The 25,050-nt window shown below is 53.2% G+C and overlaps 1 protein-coding gene across 3 annotated transcripts in view; it reads right to left on the reverse strand.

Moving 5' to 3' along the window:
* The window catches only part of KLHL29 (kelch like family member 29), a 315,474-nt gene that overhangs the window by 50,715 nt on the left and 239,709 nt on the right, over positions 1 to 25,050 (reverse strand). For all 3 annotated transcript variants that reach the window (XM_007183458.2, XM_057558621.1, XM_007183459.2), the window contains 2 exons: positions 16,954 to 17,095; positions 13,563 to 14,075 (listed from right to left, as the gene is read on the reverse strand). In XM_007183458.2, the coding sequence (XP_007183520.2) occupies positions 13,563 to 14,075; positions 16,954 to 17,095 (655 nt within the window). The remainder of the gene's footprint in view (positions 1 to 13,562; positions 14,076 to 16,953; positions 17,096 to 25,050) is intronic.

Consider the following 25,050-nt stretch of genomic DNA (forward strand, 5'->3'; position numbering starts at 1 on the left):
TGGCCTCTCCTGTGACTTTTCCATATTGGTGCCCAAGAGCTTAAGGCAGACAAACGCCCAGCAGGCCTCACAGACAGATCGGACCCCCGTGCGCTCTGGAAGAACGCCTCAATTACCAGCCACTGGGAGGGAATCATTGAGCCTAAGGTGGTCCCCAAGATGCAGAAAGGGATGCTGTACTAAAGGGCTTTTTGGATAAGAAAGGCTGGACAAGCCGGGGTGGATGGTTGCAGACGGGTGACTTCTGGTTTTGTGCAGCAGCAAACCGGTGTTGACTTTTTCTTGCCTCCTCCTGGGCCCCCAGGGCCTCTCGGCCCTTCCCCTTCTGCCCTTACACCTCTCTGTCCTCCCAGCCGGCCCTCGGCACAGCTGGAGCATCTGGGCAGCACCAGTGGGGCCGCTGCCCGCCTCCTTCCTGTGGTGCCCTCCATCTCCTGGCCTCCACAAAGCCAGCTTTCATCTGCTGCCTCGACTTACCCTCGGTGGGGAGGCACCATTCTTTTCTGGCCTCAAAATAGTTCCCTGAAGTCAGTGTTGACTTCTCACTGCCTTCTTGCATAGAAATCTTTTCCAAGAGGCGCCGGGGTCCAGAAGAGGGACAGATGGTCCCTTTCTTTTTATAACACGGCCAGTCTTTTGAAGTGAAGAGCTATAAACACAAGTTTTGCCTTCAGCAGATGTTCTGTGGGCACAACAAGTATCACTTTGTGCTCTTCAGCAACTGTGAGCGGTGTTAGCTGGGGAGGAGACTGAAATTGGGCAGAGCGTCGGTATGTATTCAGGGGCCCAGGGGCCATGGCGTGACGGGCCCCGTTCCGTCTGAGCCAGAACTTGTCTTTCTGCTCAGCCAGTTACAGGTCTGTACTTCCTGGAAATGGTGTCTGCTCACCTTCCCTGAGCCCAAGGACCACCCAGCCCAAGACCCACCTGTGCAGTGGCTGGTTTTGAAGGGGTGGCCCTCTACCTGTGTTCTGTGCAGCTCTCCAAACTAATCCTAAGGCTGGGTCTAAAGGGTTTAAAAGCTGTGGGCCAGGGCGGATGCTCTTCAAGAGATCCACGGTTCAGTTTGATCACTTTCTCCCTTGAGCTATTTACCATACGTTGTCCAGTCCCGGTGGCTGTATTGGGGTGATTCAGGCAAGAATGGTCGGTCAGACATATCTGTTGAGCTCCCAAGGAGGTGAAGGCTGTGCTAGATGTCGGTGGGAAGCCAATTCCCAGAGCTCTACCCTGGTGGCTCCTCGTCCACTGGTGACCGACATATGAGGTGTCAATAACTACTTCTAAATGGATGTGCTGCTATTTGGTGGACTTCAAAAATTTCATTCATTTAAAAGGGCATAAGCTCAATAGACCTCATTAACTACAAGGATGTATCATCTTTGCACGGAACTGGCTCTTTTGTAGGATGACGGGCTCCGTTAACTTTATTGCGCTGGTAATACTTTGTATAACGTGTGGGAGATGTAGCGACAGGAAGGGATCTGCTTGACTCTCAAGCTCCAGCGGCTTCTGTGGTGGCCAGTGAATGCCCTGTCTTCGGCTTCCTGAAAGGGCCCAATGTGCCCCGTAATTAACTTTGGGAATTAGGTCCAGCCATCCAGTCACCCATCCATCCACACGACACTTTTGGGGATGAGGAAAGAACCCAAGAATCATCAATTTATATTGAGAAATATCAGATGCATGACCCTCGGGGACATAAGACAGCCACTGTGGGACTTGCCCATCCTTAGCCCAAACATGCCTAGTGACAATATAGGCTGCAACCGGAGGCTTCAAGCTGTGGTGCGGTGGAAAGGGGTGGGCATCGGAGGCACGCAGTTTTGATATGACTCCCTTCCCGTTCTACCACTTATGCTTGGGCCTTGATTATATACCCAGGCCTTGATTTTCCACCTATGAATTTGCCTCACAGGACAGCTGCAAGGATTACATAAATACAGAGTGAATAGATGACGAAAATGAAACATCCACTTCCCACTCTGTGCCCTTCTGGAAGGCTGCATCTACCAGCGTTGCCCACCAGCCCCCCTGGAATGGCTGAGACCACGCAGCAGGGCCAGCCTTACAGCCCGGGTTGGTGTCATTACTGCAAACACCCAGGGGGAGGCCACAAGTCTACTCATTCCCTGCCTTCTGGGACGAATGACATTAAGTTAGGAATTCTGGAGTCACTGCCCACACCAAAAAAACCTTGTCTCATAAATAGCTGTTGGTTAGTCTAAGAAGGTAATGAATGTCTCCATATAGAAGAAAGACTGAAAATATAGGCATTATTTTTGGATCAATGAGAATTTCTGAAAGCTGCCTGTTCGAATGGCCAGATGGTCCAAGAGCCTTAAGAATCACCACATGGCGGTTCCTAAACTTAGGGACCTGAGGTCCTTGGCAACAGGTTCTGGGGTTTGAGCAAGAGTAAGGCATCCTGGGCATGTGAACTGGGCCACTGTTTTGGTTCTCGAAGGTGCTCTGGACTCTAATGGACAAGCATGGCTGACCGCTAAAGGTGTTCATGCTTCTAGGAAGGAGCTGGGCTCTTTAAATGGCCTCAACTTACTGAAATAACCACAGTGTATCAGCAGTTTTGAAAGCCCCCAAGTTAAAAAACAAAAACAAAAACCACCTAATAATTGTAGAGACCTGGAGGGTGGGACTCTGCTCAGGGGAGCACTAAGCAGGCATTTCCAGGACAAGCCCCCAGCCACGGGGGTGATGGGGTGAGGGCCCGGAGCCCGAGTTACACAGCTTCCCCCTGTCATCCTTCCCTCTCCTTGCTGGACAGCGTCTCCTCCCCGTCACTCCCAGGGCCATCATGGACCGTGCCCATGTGATGCCATTATGACGTGGCCCCCCTTTAAGTGTGTGGGTGTCTTGTCCCTCCTCCTCCTCCCATTCAGGCCTGGTGGAGCTGCCGGTGAGCACAGCATTCTTGTGGCCCGTGACGCTTTGATCACAGTGGCCTGGCAGTGTGTGTCCCCTGGGCAGGGCCTGGAGAGGCACGGTGATCAGGCCAAGTGCAGCCAAGGCAGACACTGAGCCTGTCTCTATGTGGTGTTCAGTCTGCAGAGAGAGAGAAGATTCTAGGAAGAAGAACTCCTAGCAGCAGATGATCCTAGGGGATGGGGGAGGTTTCACAGGGAATTTGCTAGAGGCAGTTTCTTGCGATATCTCAGTGACACCTCTGAACCTCAGCTTCCCCACCTGTAGCATGAGGGGGGCAGGTCTCTAAATGAGCTTTAAGGTAATGGCCTACTCTGAAATTCACTATCGTGGTGGAGGAGGGAGGGGAGGGGTGGAAGGGAGGGGATGGAGTTGTTGGGAGAGCACAGCTGGGAGGTGGGGCTGCGGTGGGCTGGGCTGAGATACATCTAACACCTAGGCGCCAAAGGAAATAAGTTTGAAAACTCGGTGGAAAGGTTAACTTGCTGCTATGGCCAAGACTGGGGGCAAAAGGGTGCAGGAATGAAGGGGGGCTCAGAGGAATGACCAACAATCCCGAGCCTGATGAGAAAGAGGAGGGAGGAGACCCCAAAGAACCAGTGGAGTGGACAGCAGGACTTTTGTGAGATTTTTTTCTTTTAATTTGGAAGTTGGAGTGTGTGTGTGCCTGTGTGTGTATGAGTGTGTGTTTTATACAAATAAGTCATGATCGTTACAGAAATGTTAGACTATCTGCAGTGTGATGCTCAGGACCAAGGGGGTGACTGTCCCCTGTCGCCTGGTGTCCCTTTAAGAGGCCCTTTGACAAGCTGGAGCATGACCAGGGAGGACCCCAGCATGGTAAAGGACCGAAGGACCCATAGGATGAACTGCTGAGGTCACTGGAGATATTTGTAGAAAAGGAAATTCTGCCACCATCACGGATCTGAAGGGCTGTCATGTAGAACAGGGGCCAGCTTTGCTCTGAGGGCCCCAGAGGGCAGGACCATGGAAGTTTCAGGAAGACAGCTCTTGATCATTTAACAGGATAAACCATCTAGCTGCGGGTGGCCGTTGCTTAGTCCCCAGTGGTGGAGGGCAGATTCCTGCTTCCACTGGATGGCTCTGAGATCCCTCCCAGCATGAAGGTTCTATGGAATTCAAAAGTTAACCCCAAATATGGATGATTCTAATAATGGAAAATAGAGACAGTGCTCACTTAACAGGGAATAGGTGAGCAGCTTGAAGTTAAACTGGTAAAAATGATGATAGTAAGTTTATGAAAAGGTTCAGCTAACTATAAACCATTGAAAATATCCATAGTTACACTGTAACTATCTAGTAACTGTGCTGTGGTAAGGGGCTACCCTTTGCATTTGCCAACAAGACTGGCACATAGCCTGTTACAGACTGAATTGTGTCCCCCACGCCCAAATTGCTATGTTGAAAGCCTAATGCTCAGTGTGACTGTATTTAGAGATAGGGCCTTTAAGGAGGTAATTAAGGTTAAATGAGGGCATAGGGATGGGACTCATCCATTACGACCTTATAAGAAGGGATTCCAGGAGCCCATGCACAACAGGAAAAGCCACATGCGTACACAGTGAGAAGACGGCCATCTACAAGCCAAGGAGAGAGGCCTCACCAGAAACTAATCTGCGGGCACCCTGATCTTGGACTTTCAGCCTTCAGAACTGTGAGAAAATTAATTTCTGCTGTTTAAGCCACCCAGTCTGCAGTATTCTGTTATGGCAGCCTGAGCTGAGTAATACATAGCCCATGAAATTGGTCCTGCAGAAGGTGGTAAAAAACTAATATGTATTTGCCTGGGACGTGTGTAGACCTGGGTCTGAGACACTGAGCCAGTGCAACATTGAGAGGTCTTTTGGGAGAAGCGACGAAAAGGCAGTGAGAGGCCAGTGGGCAAAACCAGACAGCTCACGGCGCTGTGCTTGGTCATCCAAAAGGCTGCAGGGAGACCTAGAAAGTGAAGAAGAACATTTTCTTGGTGCTGCACCGAAAACGCTTGGGCTTCCCTCTAAGATGTATATTTTTAAAGAGAGGTACACTAAGAAAACAGGCAATGACAACAATTTCAATAGATGGCAATCTTTTGGCCATTGTTTTCGTCAAGCAATTTACACAATGTTGTGTGTTCCTTACCTACTGTGCTTGTATTATTTTTACCTTTTACATTTTTAGAATAGTAAGTGTGCTCCTGAATGGCATGCAGTTTCAACCGAATGGTCTGAGTCAGGTTTGTGCCACGGTGTCATGGTTTGGTGTACTGTTACCTCCCCATCACTCAGGGACAGGAGCAGATGTGTCACACCTGCCCAGCTCTCCTCCTCTCGAAACTCATCCCCAGCCTCGAAAACTGAAAAGCCCTAGGGGTCAGCCCAACGGGACATGACTTTCCTAGCAAGACGGCACATGCTGGCTGTTTGAATAGTGATCAGGCAACAGGAAACTCGCCATTAATGTCTCTTACGATAGGAGAGAGAAAGGTTTACCAAGACTTCCTGGGCCCTGGGTGTGCACCGATTCCCCAGTTGGGGGTTAATGGCCCCCAAGCGCTTCCTCCCCAGATGAAAGCCCCTGAAGACCAAGGGGTCTTCACCTTGTGAGACCAGAATGGCCTTGGGGACTGAGGAAATGGACTCTCGCCCAAGATCCCGGATCCTTATAGCACCATCACTGACGGGGGTGTGGGGGGCTAAAGAGAACAGCCAGCCCGAGGAAAGCCCAGGCTGTCTGGACTTTAGGTGTCAAGGGTTCAGAGAATGGACTTCACAGGCATAAATCAGTATAAACCACAAGCTGAACCTGTCTCCAATCAGGACGAGCCCTGAGAACCATTTGAGTAGAAGCGTGTGCGTGTAACTCTATGGTAGGGAAATCACAAGTCTGGGTCCCTGGCACTTATCTCAAACATTCTTCCTAAGATCTGGCATTTGTAGCACTACCTGCCTTCTGTTTGCCTCCTCTGCATCATTCTAACCGCCTCTAAAGGCTCAGTCCACACTGGCCTCTCTTTTCCAGCCCCTTAGCTCTTATTACTGCCCCCCGCCCAGTGGCCCCCTCAAGTGGAGTTCAGGCTCCTCCAGGGAGACCTCCATCCCTCCCAGCGCTCGGCACAGTGTCTGGAACACTGTGGGCATCACCACAGGGCCTCATGTTCAGTAGGAGCTGAGACCTGTACGGGGCATGCAGCTGGCACATTGCCTCACATCTTTTGCCTGGGAGAAGCCAAGTGTGGACTCTTCACACAGTAGGTGCCTAATACTACACATCAGTTGCTCAATAAATGCCTGGTGGTGCAGCACAGAGGGCGGTAACATGGCTCAAGCCTGTCAGTGACTTCTGATTGTCAGTGGTCTAGAACCTAGTGGTCATCCCTGCTGGTGTCTGCTTGGGCCACCACTCCTGAGAGAAGACAAGGGCTTGGGACCAGGGCAGCTGGCTTCCTGCTGTGGGTCAGCACCATTTCCTGAAACCTCTGGAAAGGAAATGTTCCCTCCCTTTGCTCCCATTTGAAGAGCCCCCTCATTCCAGTCGGCACCTGGACTCCTCTGGCCCTGCCTGTCAGACAGTTAGGGCCGGAGTGGGATTTCTGACCTGGAAGTTGCTCAGCGGAGATTTGGGGCTGAAAGCCCATGTGCCACTCCCAGCTCAGTGAGGAGAGGGCCCAGGGAGTCTCGCTCTGCCTGTGCCCTGTTGAGCAGTGGGGTCCGGAGAGGGACATACACAGGCTGGGGCTCACGGGCCACTTCCTGCTCCAAGCATGACACGATCTCTGGGTGGTCTAGCCGCCTTGTTGCATCTTTCCGCTTGCCTGGTTCATTCATTGTCAAATGATCTGTTAACAAAACTGTTAAGCCCTGGACAATCCTCCAATTAATGATTAACAAACCCCTCGAGGACAGAGCCCTGTGAAGGGAAGGAGGGCCTTCCAAGGCAGGCTGGGGGCAGGTACCATCCACGCGAGGAGGGAAGACCTCGTGTAGACGGACTTTCAAATTCCATAGGCTCTGAGACACCTATTTCCTGGGGGGGAGTGTGTGTGTTGGCGTGGGGGCTGGAAAGGGGAAAGTTAGGGTGATGGTGGGACTGGGGGTTTGGTTCCAGATCTGTGTTGAGTGTTTTGTCAGCCAGATCTGGGAGATTATTTTGAACAACGTTGCTTTAAAAATAACGGAAATCTTGAGCCAAAGGGGCTTCAGACAGTATTCCCCCCCACCCCAAAAAACTCCAGGATCCAGGATTCTTTAGAATTTACAGTAATGGTAGTAATAACAACAGCTAACATTATTGTGAGCACACTATGTGCCAGGCACTGTGTTAAGACTTTACATACATTATTAAATCCTTAAAGCACATCTAAGAAGATGGCACTATTATTATCTCTATGTTACAAATAACTTAGAGGCTTAGAGATACCAGGTTTCTAGCCAAGTTCATTGGGTTAGTGGGTAGTGGAGTTTCAATTCTACCCAAGCAGTCTGGTGCAGAACCTGGGCTCCTGGCCACCTTCCATGCTTCCAGCCACATGCTCCTAACCCCCTCTTCACCTGCAGCCTTGGTTGGTTGGTCTGCATGAGTGACATAATTCTATTTGTCCCATCTATTGATATGGCCATGGAGGAGGACCCCTGAAGTATCCTTGGCACCCCAATATCAAGCTGAATGTCAAAGGATGCTGAGAGCCCCTGTGGGTAGTTAGGAGGAGTCCTCCCAAGACAAATAGCTCCTGGAATTAGGGGGAAGTTCCCAGCAATGGGCTGGTTCCTTCTGGTTGCTATTGTGATGGTGGAGGATTTTAAAATGTTGTGATGAGAGAAGGCAATTTTCTTTTGTACAAAGTGGACCTCCGGGAACTAGGTACTTCGAACATCATGATGTTAACGCAGTCTCCTAAGACTCTGGAAGGCAAACTGGTTTTTGGCTTTTTCACATTACCCTGGGCCCCTAAAGGGCCATGGACACTGAAAGATGGTTCTGGTACCAGGAATGAAAATAATCATAGCAAATACTTTTATAGTAATTACAAAGTACTAGGCACTCTTCTAAGGGCTTTATGTAAAATAACTCGCTTAATCCTCACAACAGTAAGAAGCAGATTCTATTGTTATCCCCTTGATATAGATGAGGAAACTGAAGCAGAGTTTCAGATCCCATATGCTCAGGGGTAAGTATTTTGGTGGAGGTGCTTGGCTACAGGAGGAACTTTGAAATAGATGGACTTCTGTTCCCAGAAGCATGGGACAGGTATGGGGGGGGGTGACCATGAAGCTGCAGAATGAAGTCTCACCCGGACTTTTCTATCTGCCCGGACCCTCAAGTACTAACCTGCTTTCACCACACGAAGGGAGGAGGTGGTTGGAGAGAAGTCACAGGACCTCGCTGGATAATTCCCAGCCCAGTGCTCTGTGCCTTCATTCCCGAACTCTTCTTGAGCATCCTTTAGTGCCAGGCACTGCCTTGGATACTGGGGATGGAATGGGATGGAGTCTGTGCCTGCCCGCAACCCAGGGGCTCGCAGTCTAGTTGGGAGAATGGCCCAGGCAAACTGTATTGCAGGCGCTCAGCCAAGGCCCAGAGCACAGCTGGACAGGAGAGAACCCAGGCCGTGGAGTGGCTACAGGGCAGTCCGCGAGCAGAAGGGTAAGAGCTGAAGTGGGGTGGCCGGCAGGAGCTGGATCCCGAAGCACCATGTCAAGGGCTGGGTTCTGTCCTGAGAGCAGTGGGGCTGTTGGAGTCCTTCACCAGGGAGTGACAGGACCAAACCTGTGTTTTGGAAAGATCACTCTGGCTGCAGCATGGACTCTGGATGGGAGGGCTTGTACTGTGGGTCTGGTGATGCAGGCCTGGAGTGATGGCGGCCTGAAGGGAGGCGTGGGGTGGGGATGGAGAGGAGAGGGCAATCCAGAGGAGGCAGAAGCAAAGGCGTTTCCAGACTCACTGCATACGGGCATGAGGACCACCACAGGCTTTGACTCTGGACTCCTGCCTGGATTCGTGGTGTCATTTCTGAGACAGAGACACAGGGAGAGCAGCTCTGTGGCAAGATGATTTCAGTTTGGACATTTTGTGTCTCTGGGCTAACCATGTGTGGGCAAACAGCGTTATCATGCATCCCCAGCTTCTTCCAGAATGTTTATTGAGGGAGCAGTGTGCCCTGGCATGTCAGAGGCTGGCGCAGGGAGAGGTGAGATCTGTGCTGGGTGCCAGGGCTGGGGGGAGCAGTCCTGAATCCCCCAGCCAGGAAGGTGACTCATCCCACTCCCTTTTAGGGATGGGGACGTGACATTCCCATTAAGCAGCTTGACCAGGGGCTGCCAGCCCTGTGAACAAACTTGGGCTTCTTGCATCTCCTCTGCACTGGGAAGAGGCCCCTGCTTTCTGCCCCTTCACCAGCTTCTCTCTCTGCTGAACTCCCCGGACCTGGGGCTTGTGTCGGCAGGAATAACTGTTTTGATGTCAAGTGGGTATAGTGCCATGTACGGTCAAGCCCACGATCTCATTCAATCCTCCTCTATGCCCGATGATGGTGGTACTGTCATCACATTTTCAAGATGACGAAAGGAAGGCTCAGAGAGGTCAGAAGACTTGCCCCAGTCGCACAGCTGTTCACTGTGTCTCAAAGTATCTTTACCAGATCCCGTCTTTGCCACTTGTGGAGGCCAGGGCAGCTGCTGTCCAAGCAGAAGGTGGCATGAGGACAGACAGAGTTCTGCAGGGTGGAGGTCCAGGGGCAAGGGTGGGATGGGAGGAAATGCAAAACCCACAGGGAGGGGCTACACACACCCCACCGCATGACTCCCCAGCCCTGAGAATCCTCGTGGCCCCTCACCCTGGGCCTGTGAAATCTAAAGTCAAAAGCGACAAGCCTCTTCACTTCCGGTCAACTTGGACTTTGCTTTTCGGTTCAGAAGCAAGAGGGAGCAGGTGCCTCCTGGCTCCTCTCTCCCTGACATGCAGGTGAAAATATAATAGCCTTTCTGCAGCTCACCACTAGGCCCAGCATCTGGGGCTTTAGAGGGTCTCTGACCACCCTCCTGGCCACCAAAAATCCTTTGTGGAAGAAGGTAGGGGCTAGAAAGAATGACATCAACAGCCTGCACCTCTGCTGTGACACACACAGCTGGGCTCATGTGGTACCAGTGCAGTGACACTGGACTTCGACGGCTCACGAGGTCTGACGCTGGCCACCACCTTCGCCCGCGGATTAGCTCAGGGGTTCCAACGCAACAAGACCAACGGCTCAGGTATTTTATAACAGGATTCAAGCGGAACTAAATCTTTGTTCCCCTCTTATCACTTTGTACACATAAAATCTATTTTAATCAGCTTTCAATATATAACCTAAAAAAAAAATGAAAAGAAATCCTACAGATTCCTCCCACCCCCAAACTGTTCTTAGAGAAAGAAAGGTTTATCTTGTAAGTTTCTTAAGAAAAATCTATATGTGCTCATTGCATTGAAATAACACTCATTACAGTGAGCTGCATGCAAGCCGGCTTCTCTAGTCAAAGATGAGAGACAATTGCTTGACCTATTGCAAATCAAAAAGCATTTCCACACCACCTTTATTTTTCAACTGGTTAAGTTTTAAATGAAAGCCCCAGCGCCCTTTCTTGGTAAGGCAGACTCACAGAGCCCCAACTGAAATTTCAGCTCAGTCGATGGGAAGATAATTACAAGAAACAAAATGTGAAGTTTAAAATCAGGGCACTAATGAAGTCTAAAAATACCAGAGGCCCATCCTTCTGGCTGGCAAGACCTTTTCTTCATGGAGGGGATCTCTTCGTAATTACTCAGCCCCATGAGAGGCCAGGTTGTCATGTCAAACAATAGTAGGAAAAATCACGGGACTTTAATGAGCTAGATCTCAAGGAGTTCTATGGTGGATCTTATTATAATGCTGGGCAAGCTTTCAAACAGGGAACAGGAGAAAAGGAAAGTTCTTTTTTTTTTTTTTAAGTAGAGTTCTGACTAGTGTTGATGCTGTCACGCAGGGCCTCCTGGTTCCCGCTCAGAGCCAGCTGCCTGTCATTTAGGAGTGTGAAATCAATTGGGCTTCGGAGATGTAAAATCCCTAGGGGCAAAGTTAAAAGTGACCCAAATCCAAACCCACGTGGTCTTGTCAGGAAGATGAGTCTCACATAGCAAGTTTCAAAGATTTGGTTTCAAAATTCAGGTTTCTTATTTAAAAAAATATGCAGTTGTTTGACATTAGATCTGACAGACAAATTATAGCTTTGGCAATCAAGGCTTTTAAGATTAGAAATGAAAGGAGAAATTACCTAAAAAAAAAAAAAAAAAAAGAAAAAACCCACCCAGGCTTGAGTTGGGAGGCATTTGTGTGTGCATGCTTCATTGTCTTTCTTCACCGTAAATATAAGGGGATAAATCAGCTGATGAGGGCCATAAGTAGAGAAGCAAGTTCAATGTAATTTCTGGGGAAACAACCAGCTCACCGGAAACCTATGAAAATCAGCGTGATGGATGGGTCACCGGGTCACCGGCTGGAACTGGGGGAATCTAGCTAGGTCGCCGGAAGGCGGGGCTGTGAACACTTTCTAGGCCCACACCATCCCTGGCCCTCACCTGGTGCTGAATATACACCATAGGGGCTGGAAGAGCACACCCCACCAGGGGCCCCCTCTTTACTCCCCTCCTGTGCGTGGGCTCAGGCCCACGATAGAGGATGGTTCACGCCGTCTGATGATGTTACAGGCGTGGCTCTGTAAGGGCCTGCAGGCCCAGCGCCAACAGGGGCGCAGCAGGGACCTGCCTCTACCACCTATATCTTCTTGATCTTAGGGACTCAGATGCTTAACAGCGATCAGATGTGCCGACGCCTGACAGCTTCCGGGAGGTGGATCCCAGCTCCGTGCTAAGCCCTAAACCAGGGAGCAGCCCCGGCTGGGCCAGTTACCTTTTTACACAGAACAACTCCTTTTCCTAGGTGCATGCCTGACATTGGCAAGTCAGCAAGACCTTTGCTCAGTCCTAGGAGGCCCCCTGGGATGCGGCAGTGGGATGGGGTGGGGAGAGGGAAGCCCACCCAGTGCCTCAGGCTTTGGCACAGCCTTGGGAGCAGCTGGGACACCTAGTGCCCAGTGTGTCAGAGTTGGCGGCATATAAACTGGGAGTGAGTTTTTGTTTAAAGGGGGAGGGAGCTTAACCAAAACAATTCAAACAAACAAACAAAAATCAATTTAGTCAATTTTTAAAAAAAAAAAAGATCTTAAGGCAAGAGTTTACCAAAATGTAGTGTGATTTTCTATAATTTTGTCATTTAAAACTAGTGTTGATTTCCAAAACAAAGGCAGTCAGGGGCGCAATCAGATTGGGAATTAAACCCAGCAGAGATCTAGACATGGCTTTGGTGGTGTTGGGACGCTTGACAAGGCCTGGAAGTTGCTCGAAGGGATAAAGATAGAGAGCAGGCTGGACAAGCGTGGCTGGTTGGCGTCCTTGCTCTGCTAAGACTCTGCTTTGCAGGTGTCGCCACCCCCCAACTCTGCCATCTCAAGTGGTTGTAAGTAGGGAGGCTGAGAAGTCACGCCCGAGATCCACACCTCCTAGACTATCTACTCCCCTTTCAAAGGAGGCCTGGATGCCCAGCAGGGCAGACCACCTGTTAAGTATCCTCTTTCCCCCACCCAGATCCAGGGCTCGCTGGCCGCCCTCTCCATTCAGCGGGAGGAGAGGCCCGGCTGACTGGACCTGGAGGGGATAGACAAGCCTGGGGCAGATAAGCCCCACCAGCCTCAGCTGCGGCCCCGAGACCTCCCACTCCCCTCCTCATTCCAGCTGGCCAGATCCCTTAGACAGTTGCCAGGTGTGAGGCTGGTTTGCTGACGCCCTTCGCACTGACCCTCCGGCCGGCGCCCAGCCTAAAACCACATCCTGGTGTCCTCCCCACCCTGGCTCTGTTCTCGAGGATCTGCCTTGGAGCTCCCCTGAATGAAAACTGCCCTGGGCTCGGGGAAGGGGGGGTTAAATGAAGGCCAAGGCCAGACGTGCTCTTTCTTGGGGCCTCATAGAGCCACCCATGGGACCTCACAGAGCCAACATTCAGCTGGCTCAGGGTGGTCTGGGAGTGGCTCCTGGGCCTCACCTCATGCCCCTGAGCTGCTCTCACCCAGCGGCACGGCAGTAGATGTTTTCCGGAGTGGGGACGGGGAACACAGACAGTTCATGTTCTGGCTGTCCTCATGAGTGGAAATGGAGAAGGCCCCCAGAGGGACTGTTCTGAGGGAGCCCGAAGAGGAGCAGAGGATGCCTGCTCATCTGCACGTGGCCTGGCCTTGGGTCAGAGGGGAGAAGGGCCCAGGGCTTGGGCTGAAGGCGGAAGGCCCTGGACTTTGCAGGCTCTCCCCTCCCCTCCTCTTCCTGTGCACTCACATTTCCCCGCCTTCCTTGTCCTGCCCTCCACCTTCCCCTCTGCCTCCTTGGTCTGAGGCCAGGCTGCCTTTGGCAGGGAGCCCCACTGTAGCCTGCATGAAACCAGCGAGAGACTGCTGGAGAGCACGGAAGCCAGGAACCAGACTCCTGTCCGCGCTGCGGTAGTGACCTTACAGGGAAGCACAGATGCGGGCACGCAGGAGCGTGTGGGCAGCAGGACTTACCTTTGGGGTGCCCGGGGTCGGTGAACTCATACTTCCCCACGCCAATGGTCCGTAGCATCTGCAGCCCGTGGGCCGAGTCTGACGTGGGGGGCCCATTGGTGGCAGGGGCACCGCCGGGGAGAGTGGCAGACGGCTGGGCCGGCGGCGGTGGAGGCAGCAGGGGCCCCGCCATGTGGCCATTGCCCACAGTGGTGGGTCCTGGGCGGGCCACCTGCCCGACGCCGGGCAGCGTGGAAACAGCCAGGGGCTGCGGGCTGGCATACAGGGCCTGGGCAGGCATGTTGACCACCACGCTGCTCAGTGGCTGAGAGGGCGGCTGTGGGAGTGAGTAGTGGCCTGGCATCAGCGGGAGCTGGGGCCCCACGTGGGGAGGCAGTGAAGGGGTCACCCCAATGACCGGGGCCTGGACGTTCACAGCCGGGCTGAAGGTGGGAGGCTGGGCCACTCCGTAGGAGTGTGCGATCAGGGCAGACTGGCTCCCGGCGGCCACTGTGGTCACCCACGGCCCTGTGCCTGCAAGGGAGATGGAAGAAATGTCACCCGCCAGTTACATCTTCACTCAACAAACACCGACTGCCCCTGGCCCTGGGCTGAGTGCCGGCGTCACAGAGGTGAACAAGAGGCCTGTGTCCGGGAGCTCACGGACTAAGAATCCGTGGTTACAGTGGCACAAAATAAGTGCTTTAGGAGTAGATAAACATGGCGGTGGGGTCTCAGAGGGGGGAGCATAACCTGCCAGGGAGAGGCTGAGAAGCAGCAAAATAGAGAGGAGAAAGTGGAGACCTTCCAAGAGACCTGGATTCACATCTTGGCTCGGCCACTTACTACCTAAGAGCCCTAGGCAGGTCGCTTATCATCTTTGAGACTCATTCTTCCTATCTGTCAAATGGAACTAGCACCACCCACCTCATAGGCCTTCCGGGAAGAACTGAATGATGAAGATGTATTTGACAAAAACTCCCCAAATTAGCAGAGTGTCTGGCATGCGTTACGTGTTCCATAGATGTGGGTGTTTTTCCTTCCTTTCTGGAGAATCGCTGTCTGAGAAAGGTGGGGAGAAATCCGGATTGTGAAGATAGTAGGTGTTTGCTGGGCAAAAGGGGAGGGCCAGAGCCTGGAGCCCTGCAAAGGTTCTGTGATGCAGGAAGGGAGAGCCAGGGGTGGGGGCAGTGGGGGGAGGCTGGCAGGAGCTGCTCTCCACGGCCTTGCTGGGGGGCCAGGGTTTGTCCTAAGCAACCTCTGCATGGCCAGCCCTGGGGGAAACAAGAGAAGTCCATTTTGGCTGAACAAAGGGGTCGGTCACACCTCCTGAGACCCCAATTTAAGATGCAAAGCCAGCCGTGCCCAGGTCAGGCAGAGCAGGGCCCCCTGAGCTCAGCTGACATGGAGGTGACCCAAGTGGGCTTGTGAGTGAAGCTGGAAGATGCTGTGACCGGGAAGGTCAATCTGGGTCACCTCTGATGAATAAGTCTGAGTCTAGGACTCTGTCTTCTGAAGGCCACCTTGGTTGTCATGATGCCTGGAGTGGCGGCATAGTCTGAGGAAGGAGAGTGGGAACCAAGGGGTACTCAGGGCCACCAGCTCCAGAGGCTAGAAGGTGGGGCTTGGAGCTCTCTCACAGAAGTACAATTTCGAGGCAGGGCAGGAGCCAAGATGGTGGGGTGACTCCCTAACCACCAGTGCGTACTGTCTCTGAGGAGTCCAAAGGGGGAGACACTTGGCATGGTGGTGGAGAGCCAGGCTTGGCTTCAGACAGACGGTATTTTAGTCCCGGGTCTGCCCTCACTAGCTGAGTGACCTTAGGGCAAAGCCTTCCCCGAGTAGTTTCCTCATCTGCAGTGGGACAATAATGCCAACTTCGTAGTGTTGCTGTGAGCAGTGAGGTGACACACAGAACAAGTGTGGCACATAATAAATGTGCAATAGATAGTTTTGATTTCGATTATGAGAGAGGCTGGAGAAAACTAGAAGCCTACAAATGTCAGTGAAGCAGTGCCAGCAAAATTATAGAACTGGCTGCTAAGGGAGATTGTCCCCAAGCCTGAAGAATAGGAGGTGGCATCAGTGTGAGCTAGCCTGGTGTCTTAAGGACAAGGCATGCCATCTGAAGCTCAGTCCTCTGCAGGATTGGCCAGGGAGCCTGGAAAAATGCATTAGAACTTCAGAGTACAGCTGGCGAGCTCTCAGATAACTCTGTGGTGAACATATAGAGAGGTAGGGCCACAGAGGTGATTGATTCGTGAGCCGGGCAATGGCCCAAAGGATGCTGGAGACATAAAGGGAGGTCTCTAGTGATATGCTCACCATTTTTTATCAATGATTTGGATGACAATATGGAAGACATGTGACCAAGTCTGCAGGAGACATCATATTGGGAAGGTTGGGTAAAGGTCAGTAATAAAAGCAGGCATCTAAAAGATGCTGAGAGTCATACAGGAAGATAGTGACAAGGTCTTGCCCTTGGGTCCCCACACCCAGCTGCTTAAGCCAGATTGTGAGGAGATGGACAGGGGTCAGAGAAGCCGCCTTGACAGTCTTGGGGTCTTACTGTTGAGACACCATGCGACGCGGCTACCAGCAGAGCAGAAGTGATGTGAGGCTGCAATGATCAAGGTAGAGGGGCTGAATGAAGGAGGTGCTACAGACCCCTCGTGGGTTCTTCGTTTTGGGTTCTGGGCGCTGAAGGATGCGGAAAGAGGAACAATCCCCAAGAAGGTAAAGGGATTGGAAGCCCTGGGCTTGAGGGTGTGGCTGAAGACTTGGGGTGTTCGTCCTGCAGAAGACTTGGAGAGGGGATGAGCAGGGCTCTTCAGATATCTGTAGGGCTGTGGTGTGGATGGCCAAGCCCACGTGTTCTATGTATCCCAAGGGGAGGTCTGGGATCCAAGGGAGACAGCAGGGAAGGTTTTTGTTATGGTCAGAGCCGTGTAAAGAAGGCCTCTGGTGCTGTAGAAGGTGGTGAGCCCCCAGTCCCCGGGGCGGGGGAGCTTCTCAGTTCTCACGTAACTGTTGGCAAGGCAAGACCTCACTGGAACGGGTGATTTTGGAAATTTATGAATCAGAGTACTGAGGTTTAGGAATGACTAACTATTCAAAATAACTCGAAGCAGATTCAGAGTCACTCCTATAATGTCACTCTCACTCCCTTGTCCTTCCCAATATTTTCTTGAGAAAGGGGTAGAGACACAGCTACTGCCCAGGGAATTACACACAGTCACGCCCCACTCCCCCGCCCCCGTGCCCCTGCCCCCAGTGCAGCCTGAGCTCTGGGCTGCTGCAGGCCGTGGGTCAGGACCCGCTGAGGAGCTGGGGCGCCCAGGAGGTCTCAGACACGTCTCGCCCTCCCCTCCGGCTCCCGGCGTAGGTGGCTCTGTCTGCCTGCAGTACACACCTGGGTTGTCGCTCTCCCTCATCTGTTTGGAGGGCGGCTCATCAGTGTCCCAAGGCGTGGACTGATTGATGGGCGTCTGCCCCCACCGGATGCTGGTCGTGAGTCCCTGGGACTGACTGTCTGCTTTGGAGATGCCGGGGGCCTGGGGAGAAGCAGAGCAGGAGGGTGAGCACAGCCTGGTAACGGTCCTGCCCTGGCGCCCATCCCCCGCAGTACTCCCGCTGCCCGAGCCCCGGGGCCAGAGGCAGAGACCGGGCCCTGCACCCAGTACCACGGGAGAATGGCAGGGCGTTTTGGTGCAGTAGCAGCAGCCGTGGCCTCGGCTAGACTCCCGCCTCCAGGGACACCCAACCTAACCCGGTGCCTCCTCCACCACCCACTCTACCTGAGCCATCAAAACGGAACGAGCGCTCTGCGCTATGAGAAATGACATCCCCCCAGTCCTTGAGTCATTAATAAGCTGCAGCAATATGCGCGGGCGTGTGTTGAGCACCAACTGTATACTCAGCCCAGGCCCAGGACCACCATGTGCTCAGCCCTTTGACATGTGAGGGGACGGCTCTCCAAAGCATTACCGTCAGGCCCCATCCTGCTTCCACAGCAGCCTCCGAGGCACCAGACTTCCCTCTCCACAGAGGAGGCGTGGGAGGGGGTGGACTGGGGCCCTTGGGAGGACAGTGCAGGTCCTGCTGCCAGGGCTGGAAGGCAGGGAGCATCTTCACTGGGACCTTTGGATCCTCCCTGCAGGAAGCAGGCAGGCTCTCTACTCCAGGATCTCACTTGCTAATTTAGGTATTCAATGAGAAAACAAACCTCAGGGCGAAAACAAACATTAGGACAGCACTGGTCTCCCTGAGCTACCACCTTACCATGGAATATTATATAGGCAATAAAAATCATGTTTACTGGGCTTCCCTGGTGGCGCAGTGGTTAAGAATCCGCCTGCCAATGCAGGGGACACGGGTTCGAGCCCTGGTCTGGGAAGATCCCACATGCCGCGGAGCAACTAAGCCCGTGTGCCACAACTACTGAGCCTGCGCTCTAGAGCCCGCGAGCCACAACTACTGAAGCCCATGCGCCTAGAGCCCGTGCTCCGTAACAAGGGAAGCCACCGCAATGAGAAGCCAGCGCACTGCAAAGAAGAGTAACCCCCGCTCACCGCAACTAGAGAAAAACCCGCGCGCAGCAACGAAGACCCAATGCAGCCAAAAGTAAAATAAATAAATAAAAAAAAAAGTCTTTGGAGATTAAGACTTGTTTAAAAAAAAATCATGTTGACTAAGAATTCCTAATGAGGTGGCAAAATGCTTACGCTATAATGTTAACTGAGAAAAGCATGACATAAAATGACATGCATATGAACTTATCATGTAAAATAATATGTGCAGAAAGGAAAAATCCCAAAATATTAGCAGGAATGTCATTCTTGGGTGAAGGGATTAAGGGAAACTTTTATTCTTTTTGTCTATACTTCTCTGTATTTGCCAAATTTTCTACTGTGGCCATTACCATTATTTATGATATTATAATATTTATAATAAGCAAAAAAAAAAATCCCCAAAACACATTGGAGGGCCTGGTACTGGGATAACTGGGATGTGAGGGGGTGAGAGTCTCAAGAGAGATGGTTCCAGGAGCAGTGCCCACAGCTTGCAGGAGTGTAGCCGGAGCCCAGCCAGGTTTGGGGACAGTCACAGAAGGGCAAAGGAGCCTCCAGGGTCATCTGCAGGCCTCTCTCAGGTGAGGCCACAGTGCTCTTGCCTCCTATTGGAAGCTAAGTCAGTGATCCAGCTGGTGGGGGGCAGTGCCCCTTTCTGGGCATCTCTGAGCGGCGGGACTCTCCTTGCCAGGCTGGCTGGAGCGTACTGGCAGGTGGGAGGGGGTATGGACTTACTGGGGCTTTGATGCCTTATGCAGATGACAAACAGTGCCTGTATCAGGGCCTGCTGGGAGAAGTGGGAGCGCATCCTATTAGGACCATAAGCTGCGCTGAGCTAATTGCATTAGGCCGTACTTTATCTCCGGCCTGCATTTCAGATGCTTCGCTTCTGTGAACAGCGCAGGAAACAAAGGAAAAGAGTTAATCTCCTGAGGAAAGAACAATTCTGCGGACAAGCTTCCTTATCAGAGGCCTCTGCCCCGCTTCTGTCTGTGGGACAGATGAGAGCTTAGGGTAGGCGAGGAGGTTGGGGATTTAGCCACACTCACCAATAGTCTTAGGGAACTTATGAAACAAAAGCGTGGCTTCTACAGCGTTCTCTGAATAGACAGCTTTCCAGTGTGCCGTGTCTGCAGCCCCCTCTGTATTCCCAGGCTCTTGGGAAGCTGGTGGGCTCAGAGGTGCAGAGGTTGCTTTTCCCACAATAAGGGGCATCCGGGGGGAAGAAGCCAGTGTGATGTCCCATTCGGGGCCCTGTTTTGGGGTGAAGTTTGAATGGGGAGACCCCGGCCTCCTTACCCCTTCTGCCAGTAGGGGGTGCTGCAGCCCCCTGTCTGCGGCCTGGAATTCCCGGAGGCCTCCCAGGCCAGAGGCAGGTTTGGTTTTCCGGGTCCTCCTGCAGTTGCCTTTGTCCTGGCTGAATCAGCACCCAGGCCTGGTAACCTGACAGGGTGGGGAAGGGCTCTGTGAACTTGGAGGCCCTGGGCCTGGTCCTGAGAGCAGCCGCTGCCGCCAGAAGAGGTGGTCGGGGTCTCCTGCTTGAGAGCAGGTAATCAAACTCTAAAACTTCAGGTGTTCTGGGTTTTGCCCTAAAATTGGGGGAGTTTCTGAACTTGAAAAACTGCACACTTTTCCTCAGGCCCTTGATTCTAAAACACTCCTGCCAGCTCGCTCACTTGTGCCTTTGCTGGTCAGGGGGTTTGCCCTTCAGTACACTGGGCCCCTGCTCTGTGGCCGGCCCTGCCCAAACTGGGCCCCCTGGGCTGGGGACGGGCAGTCACTGAGACTCAGCCCTGCCCTCGAGGGGCCGCTCCCACCTATGAGTCACACTCCAGAAGGAAGCTGGGGGTGCAGGGGTCCAGGGGGTACTCGGGCGGGCCCAGGGCTCCGGGGTGATTGAGGTGTGGCTACAACAGGCCTGCTCTCTGCCTGTGTCTTTCATGACTATGACAAGCGAGCTCTTATGTACAAGAAAGAGGTTCTGCTGTGAGAAGGAAAGCAGCCTATTTTTTTTTTTCTTTAGGAAAGATAAATAAGGACACTCATTCTATTTGGCACTAGCAACTTCTGAAGCTGTGAGCAACTTGTGGTTCAGGACTTTTTATTCATTTTATTGAAAAAAAGAAATGAACATTCCTCCCTTCACTCCCTCCAGAAAAAACACGGACACGGGTTGTGCGCTTCGCCGAGGCGCCTGGACGCCCAGGTGGTGAGGAATGTTGCAGCTGGTGATGCGAGTCAGCTCGGCCTGACCAGAGCCCTGTCCTCCTGCGAACGGGTTCCAGGCCCAAGGTAAACTCGAGGTTCCCAGGTTCTGGAGGCTTCTAGGGGACCGTGTGTGGGTTTGCGCCTCCAGCTTTGAACTTGGCTCCTACTAAGCCTTTCCGCCTTGGTTCAGAGTCCCCAGAGGTCCACAATTCCACCAAAGGCTCTCCAGGCCACCCCACTAGCCCAAATGCCAGGCCTCCTCGAGTTTCAGGGGGCTGCCAACTCAAGAATGTACAGACACCAACCTGGAGAACAGCCTGGGCCGGGGGCGGGGGGAGGAGGGCAGGGCTGAGGGAGCCTCCCCTCTCCCTGTCCCACTGCCATCACGGAGGACATCACCGAAGCCACGAAGACATCTGGCCTTTCCCCGGTGTCCCTGGCCTTGCTTCTGCTCCAGTGACGTGATGGCACTCGGCACAGAGAGGCAGCTGAAGAGAGCCCTCCTCCTGCCCGGCGCCTCCGAGTGGCCCTATCTGCCCGTCATCGGCCCAAGCAGGCTTCTCTCTGCTTCCCTTTAATGAGATGCTAATGGGATGCATCATTAACGCAGCAGCTTTTAAACCCCAAGCTCTTGTAAATTTTCAAAGGTCACATTTGTATGGTGGCTGACAGCATCCTGCTTCTTTCAACGGCTGAAGAACACCAAGGACCCCGATCCTTCATGGATGACGCTCTCTGTGAGGGGCGCCGTGGGCTGAAGCGCCTGCTGGTCGGGGGGCTGGGAAGCTCCACCTGCGACAAGCCCCCCTAGGCCCCTGGGTTGTGCTCTATCAGCGTGGGGAGAGCCAGTTACACGTCGCCTACAGAGCGGCGCTGGGGACCCTGCTCCACTTAGGGGTTGGCGTGCGGGGCCGCAGGTGGTGCCCGGTGCGAAGATGCCTGTGCACCCGTGGAGCTGTGACAGCCCGGAAGGGCTGCTTTTGCTAATTTGTCCATCCAAAGGGAGCCCTTTTTTCTACTTTGCACAAGGGTGCAAAGGCCATATAGGCCAGCAGCATCCCAGGTGGTCAGGGAAATTTGAAAGATGATGGGATGGGACTCTCCGGGGCCTTGCCACGCCTCGCTTGCTCTCACCCCTTGCCCTGCACACGTGAGGATCACAGCCTGGGGACACTGCCTTTCAGGGCCGGTACTGACCTGTACTGGTGGGTGGGCTCCATGATGGCAGGGACCCGCACGGTGCCTGGCCCAGCTCCTGCCGGCCTGGTGCAGGCGCCCAGGGAAGGCAGGGTCTCTGAGTTACAGTGTTGGCCAACAGTAGGAGTGTTCATCACTGTTGGTTCACGAGTGCGTGAATGCATGGCCTACACTTCAGGAGAGGGAATGATGGGAGTAACAGAACAGAGCTGTGGAATCGCCTAGTGCACCTGGGAAGCCTGACACAGTGAGTTCCTCTCACTGGGGAGATGACGTTTCCAGACCGTGGGGGCCTCGTGTGCTGGGACCCCCAACACCATTGCCCTGAGCGCTGCTGGAAGCTGCCTGGAGGCCTAATACCCCAATCTGCTGACCCCTCGCCCAGTGCCTGAGCATAGTCGGGGATGTGGGATGCTGAGGTTGACTCCTGCCTCGACGGGGCTGCTGGAAAAACCAGAACTCAGCTTCTTCCACTGTTCACCCAAGGACGTCAGAAGAGAGTGCATCAATGGAGCCTGGAAGTTAGGGAGAGCTGACGTTGGACCACAAAAGCTGGGCAGGGTTCAACAAGGCAGATGATTCTGGCCAAGGTCGCCACCAAAGGACCCCACAGCAGCTGGTGCATTTGCAGTGGACAGAGCCAGGCTCCAGGGTCCACTTCCAGGGCTCACGTGGGCCTCCTCTCAGGGGAATGACAGTGCCACCGTCCAAGTCCTTCTCCTGCCCATGAACCTGCCTCCACAGATTGGAACCTGCAAGTCGTGACACTCTTGTCACTCATGTGGTGTGACAGTGTTAGCAGGGACTGCCATCTGCTGAGCATTCCTGAGTACAGCTGCCCCTATCCCTCACAGCAGTGAGCCCCTTCTCCCAAGGGAGCCCAGAGTCCCCTCCAGCCCTCACCTCGCTTTAATCGATCAGACAATACTCCCATGCTCACTCTGGGCCATAAGTACCACTGGACACCAAGGCACACCCCAGCCGGGTGGGGGGTTGGGAAATGGCCTGTGATGAAAAGAGAAGCAGCAGGGAGGACAGCAGTGGGAAGCCTGGAGCTGACTACACTCTGAGCTTCACCTGCAGCCTCATTTTTATCTCACTGCTTCCCGTGATTCCCACCTAATTTGGGAAAGACAAGCTTTGGTGAGATATCCCCACAACCCCTGGCTCTGGATTCTCAGAGCCCCTTCTGCCGAGGGACTGCTGATGTGGCCTGAGCCCTGCAGTGGACCTTCGGCAAGTTTTTTCCTGACTGCCTGGCACCTTTTGAACACCCCCATCTTGCCCCCATCTTGAGGTGGAAGCCAGAACACGTGCTCTGCCAGCTTCCCTTGCGGCTGGAGCACAGGCACGTGCCCGCCTGCTCAGACACACAGGGGTGAGGTTTCGGTCTGGGGGTCGGGCAGGGTGGGGAAGCCAGCACAGCTCCGAGTCCGTGCTCTGCAGAGGCTGGTAGCAGAGGCACACGGATTTGGGAGCACAAGCATGATGCAGGCTCTGGTGTCCCGGGCCCAGCGTCAGTGGTGAATGCTCTCGTCTCCTTTTTCTTCTTACTCTGAAGCATTCTCAGGGCTCCTCTTGCAGGTTCCCACAGGGCTCCTAGCAGACATGAATGCCCAGGCATCTCTGACCACCAAACCCTGGGTTGCCCTGGGAATCAGCTCCTGGAGGCTGCCAGCTCCAGGGCTGAGCATAGCTGGGCAGACTGCTCCCTGAGAAGAGTGGCTGTTTCACCTCCTTTTCAGCATCCCTCTTCCTGCAAGGCACTTAGGGGCTTCACGGTGCCCAGGTCCACCTGTGGGGACTGACAGAGGCCAGCTTTTGGTAAACTTATTCAGACTGGGGTGTTGGGAACCTCCCAGGGGCCCTCACACTACAAAGGTGAAAGCCCAGGAAAGCAATTCTTACTTAAAGGAACGGTGTTGTAATGGTGGAAATTCAGGCTGGGGGTAAGGGAGAGATATTTTGGTGTCTGAGTTTTTTAGATTACAGCTCCGGGGTTTATACCTAGATGTCTGGCTTTCTAGGACTTGCAGGTTATCCATGAGAGCATGGCTTCCAAGATCACACAGGTAGAGCATGGACCACCTCTATGGCAGGGGCCCTCTGACTTGTGTGAGTGCACATAAGAAGATTCCGGGGGGCAGGGTGTTAAGAATTCAGGCTTCAGGACCCCACCTTCAGAGCTTCTGATTCAGTAGGTCGGGGGGGGGACCCCAAAATGTGGTTCCTTAACAAGACTACCAGGTGATGCAGGCTGTGGACCTCACTCTGGTGGGGGTAAGGACAGTCTTGACGTTCAAGTTCTCAGACCCCTGTGCCCCAATGTGGGGAACCTAGGAGCTGATCCTGCTGGGCAGGTCCCGATCGGGACAGACTTTTTGGTCCTGCTCATGTGGCTCATGGGAGCCAGACAGGTGACACCGTCTTCATGGACTCCTGTTCCCAGCATAGGTTCTAGGGGTCAGAAAAACGTGTTGACAGACACCAAAGCTGTAAGTCTGTGACCTCTGGGAAGAGCAAATGACATTTATGGGTCTCTCAGTTCTCATTTCATGATTGCTACTGAACTACAAACAAGAAAATAATCGCAGTTAAATCCCCACTTGGGGCCGGAGGAGGCTCTCCTGAGCCCCTCCTGCCCTCATTAAACAGGCTGCCCTCTCTGGCCCCCTGAAACCAGGCCGCGCCCTCGGCACCCCCTTCGGTGCAGCACCATAATGCGCTCTGGAGCCCGATGAAATTTCTAATAATACTAACCAATGATGTGTTAAATTGAGACACTTCTGGCTCACATTCTGGAAACTGCACGATGGTTTAAAGGACCAGTGCTTACCTTTCTCTATCAATTTGCTGCTAAATTACTGCTTTCGGAGCAACTTACAGAAAAGTAATTCTTTATTTAAATTTTAATTTCAAACTTGTCATTTTAAATATATATTCAGGGGCTTCCCTGGTGGCGCAGTGGTTGGGAGTCTGCCTGCTAATGCGGGGGACGCGGGTTCGAGCCCTGGTCTGGGAGGATCCCACATGCCGCGGAGCAACTGGGCCCGTGAGCCACAATTGCTGAGCCTGCGCGTCTGGAGCCTGTGCTCCGCAACAGGAGAGGCCGCGATGGTGAGAGGCCCGCGAGCCGCGATGAGGAGTGGCCCCCACTTGCCGCAACTGGAGGAAGCCCTCGCACAGAAACGAAGACCCAACACAGCCAAAATAAATAAATAAATAAATAATTAAAAAAATAAATAAATATATATTCAGATTCCAATCATATTCTGGAATATGATGATGTCTCTGGAGGGCAAGTGTTCCTGCCAGGAACTGGGTGGGGGCAGAGGATGTGATGGGAGGAGGGGTAAGGGAGCAGAGAAAGCAGATCTCCACCCCAGGGGGCAGTGTGGCGAGGGCCACCATGTGCTGGGGTGGGAGACAGCACTGCAGAGGCCAGTGGTCAGCCTCTAACCTGGCCCTGCGATCCCAGGCAAATACTTTCAGTTGAAACCACCAAGCACTTCCTGTGCCCTCTTTCTCTTACT

This window comes from Balaenoptera acutorostrata, chromosome 12 (assembly GCF_949987535.1).
Source record: "Balaenoptera acutorostrata chromosome 12, mBalAcu1.1, whole genome shotgun sequence".
Lineage (NCBI taxonomy): Eukaryota > Metazoa > Chordata > Mammalia > Artiodactyla > Balaenopteridae > Balaenoptera > Balaenoptera acutorostrata.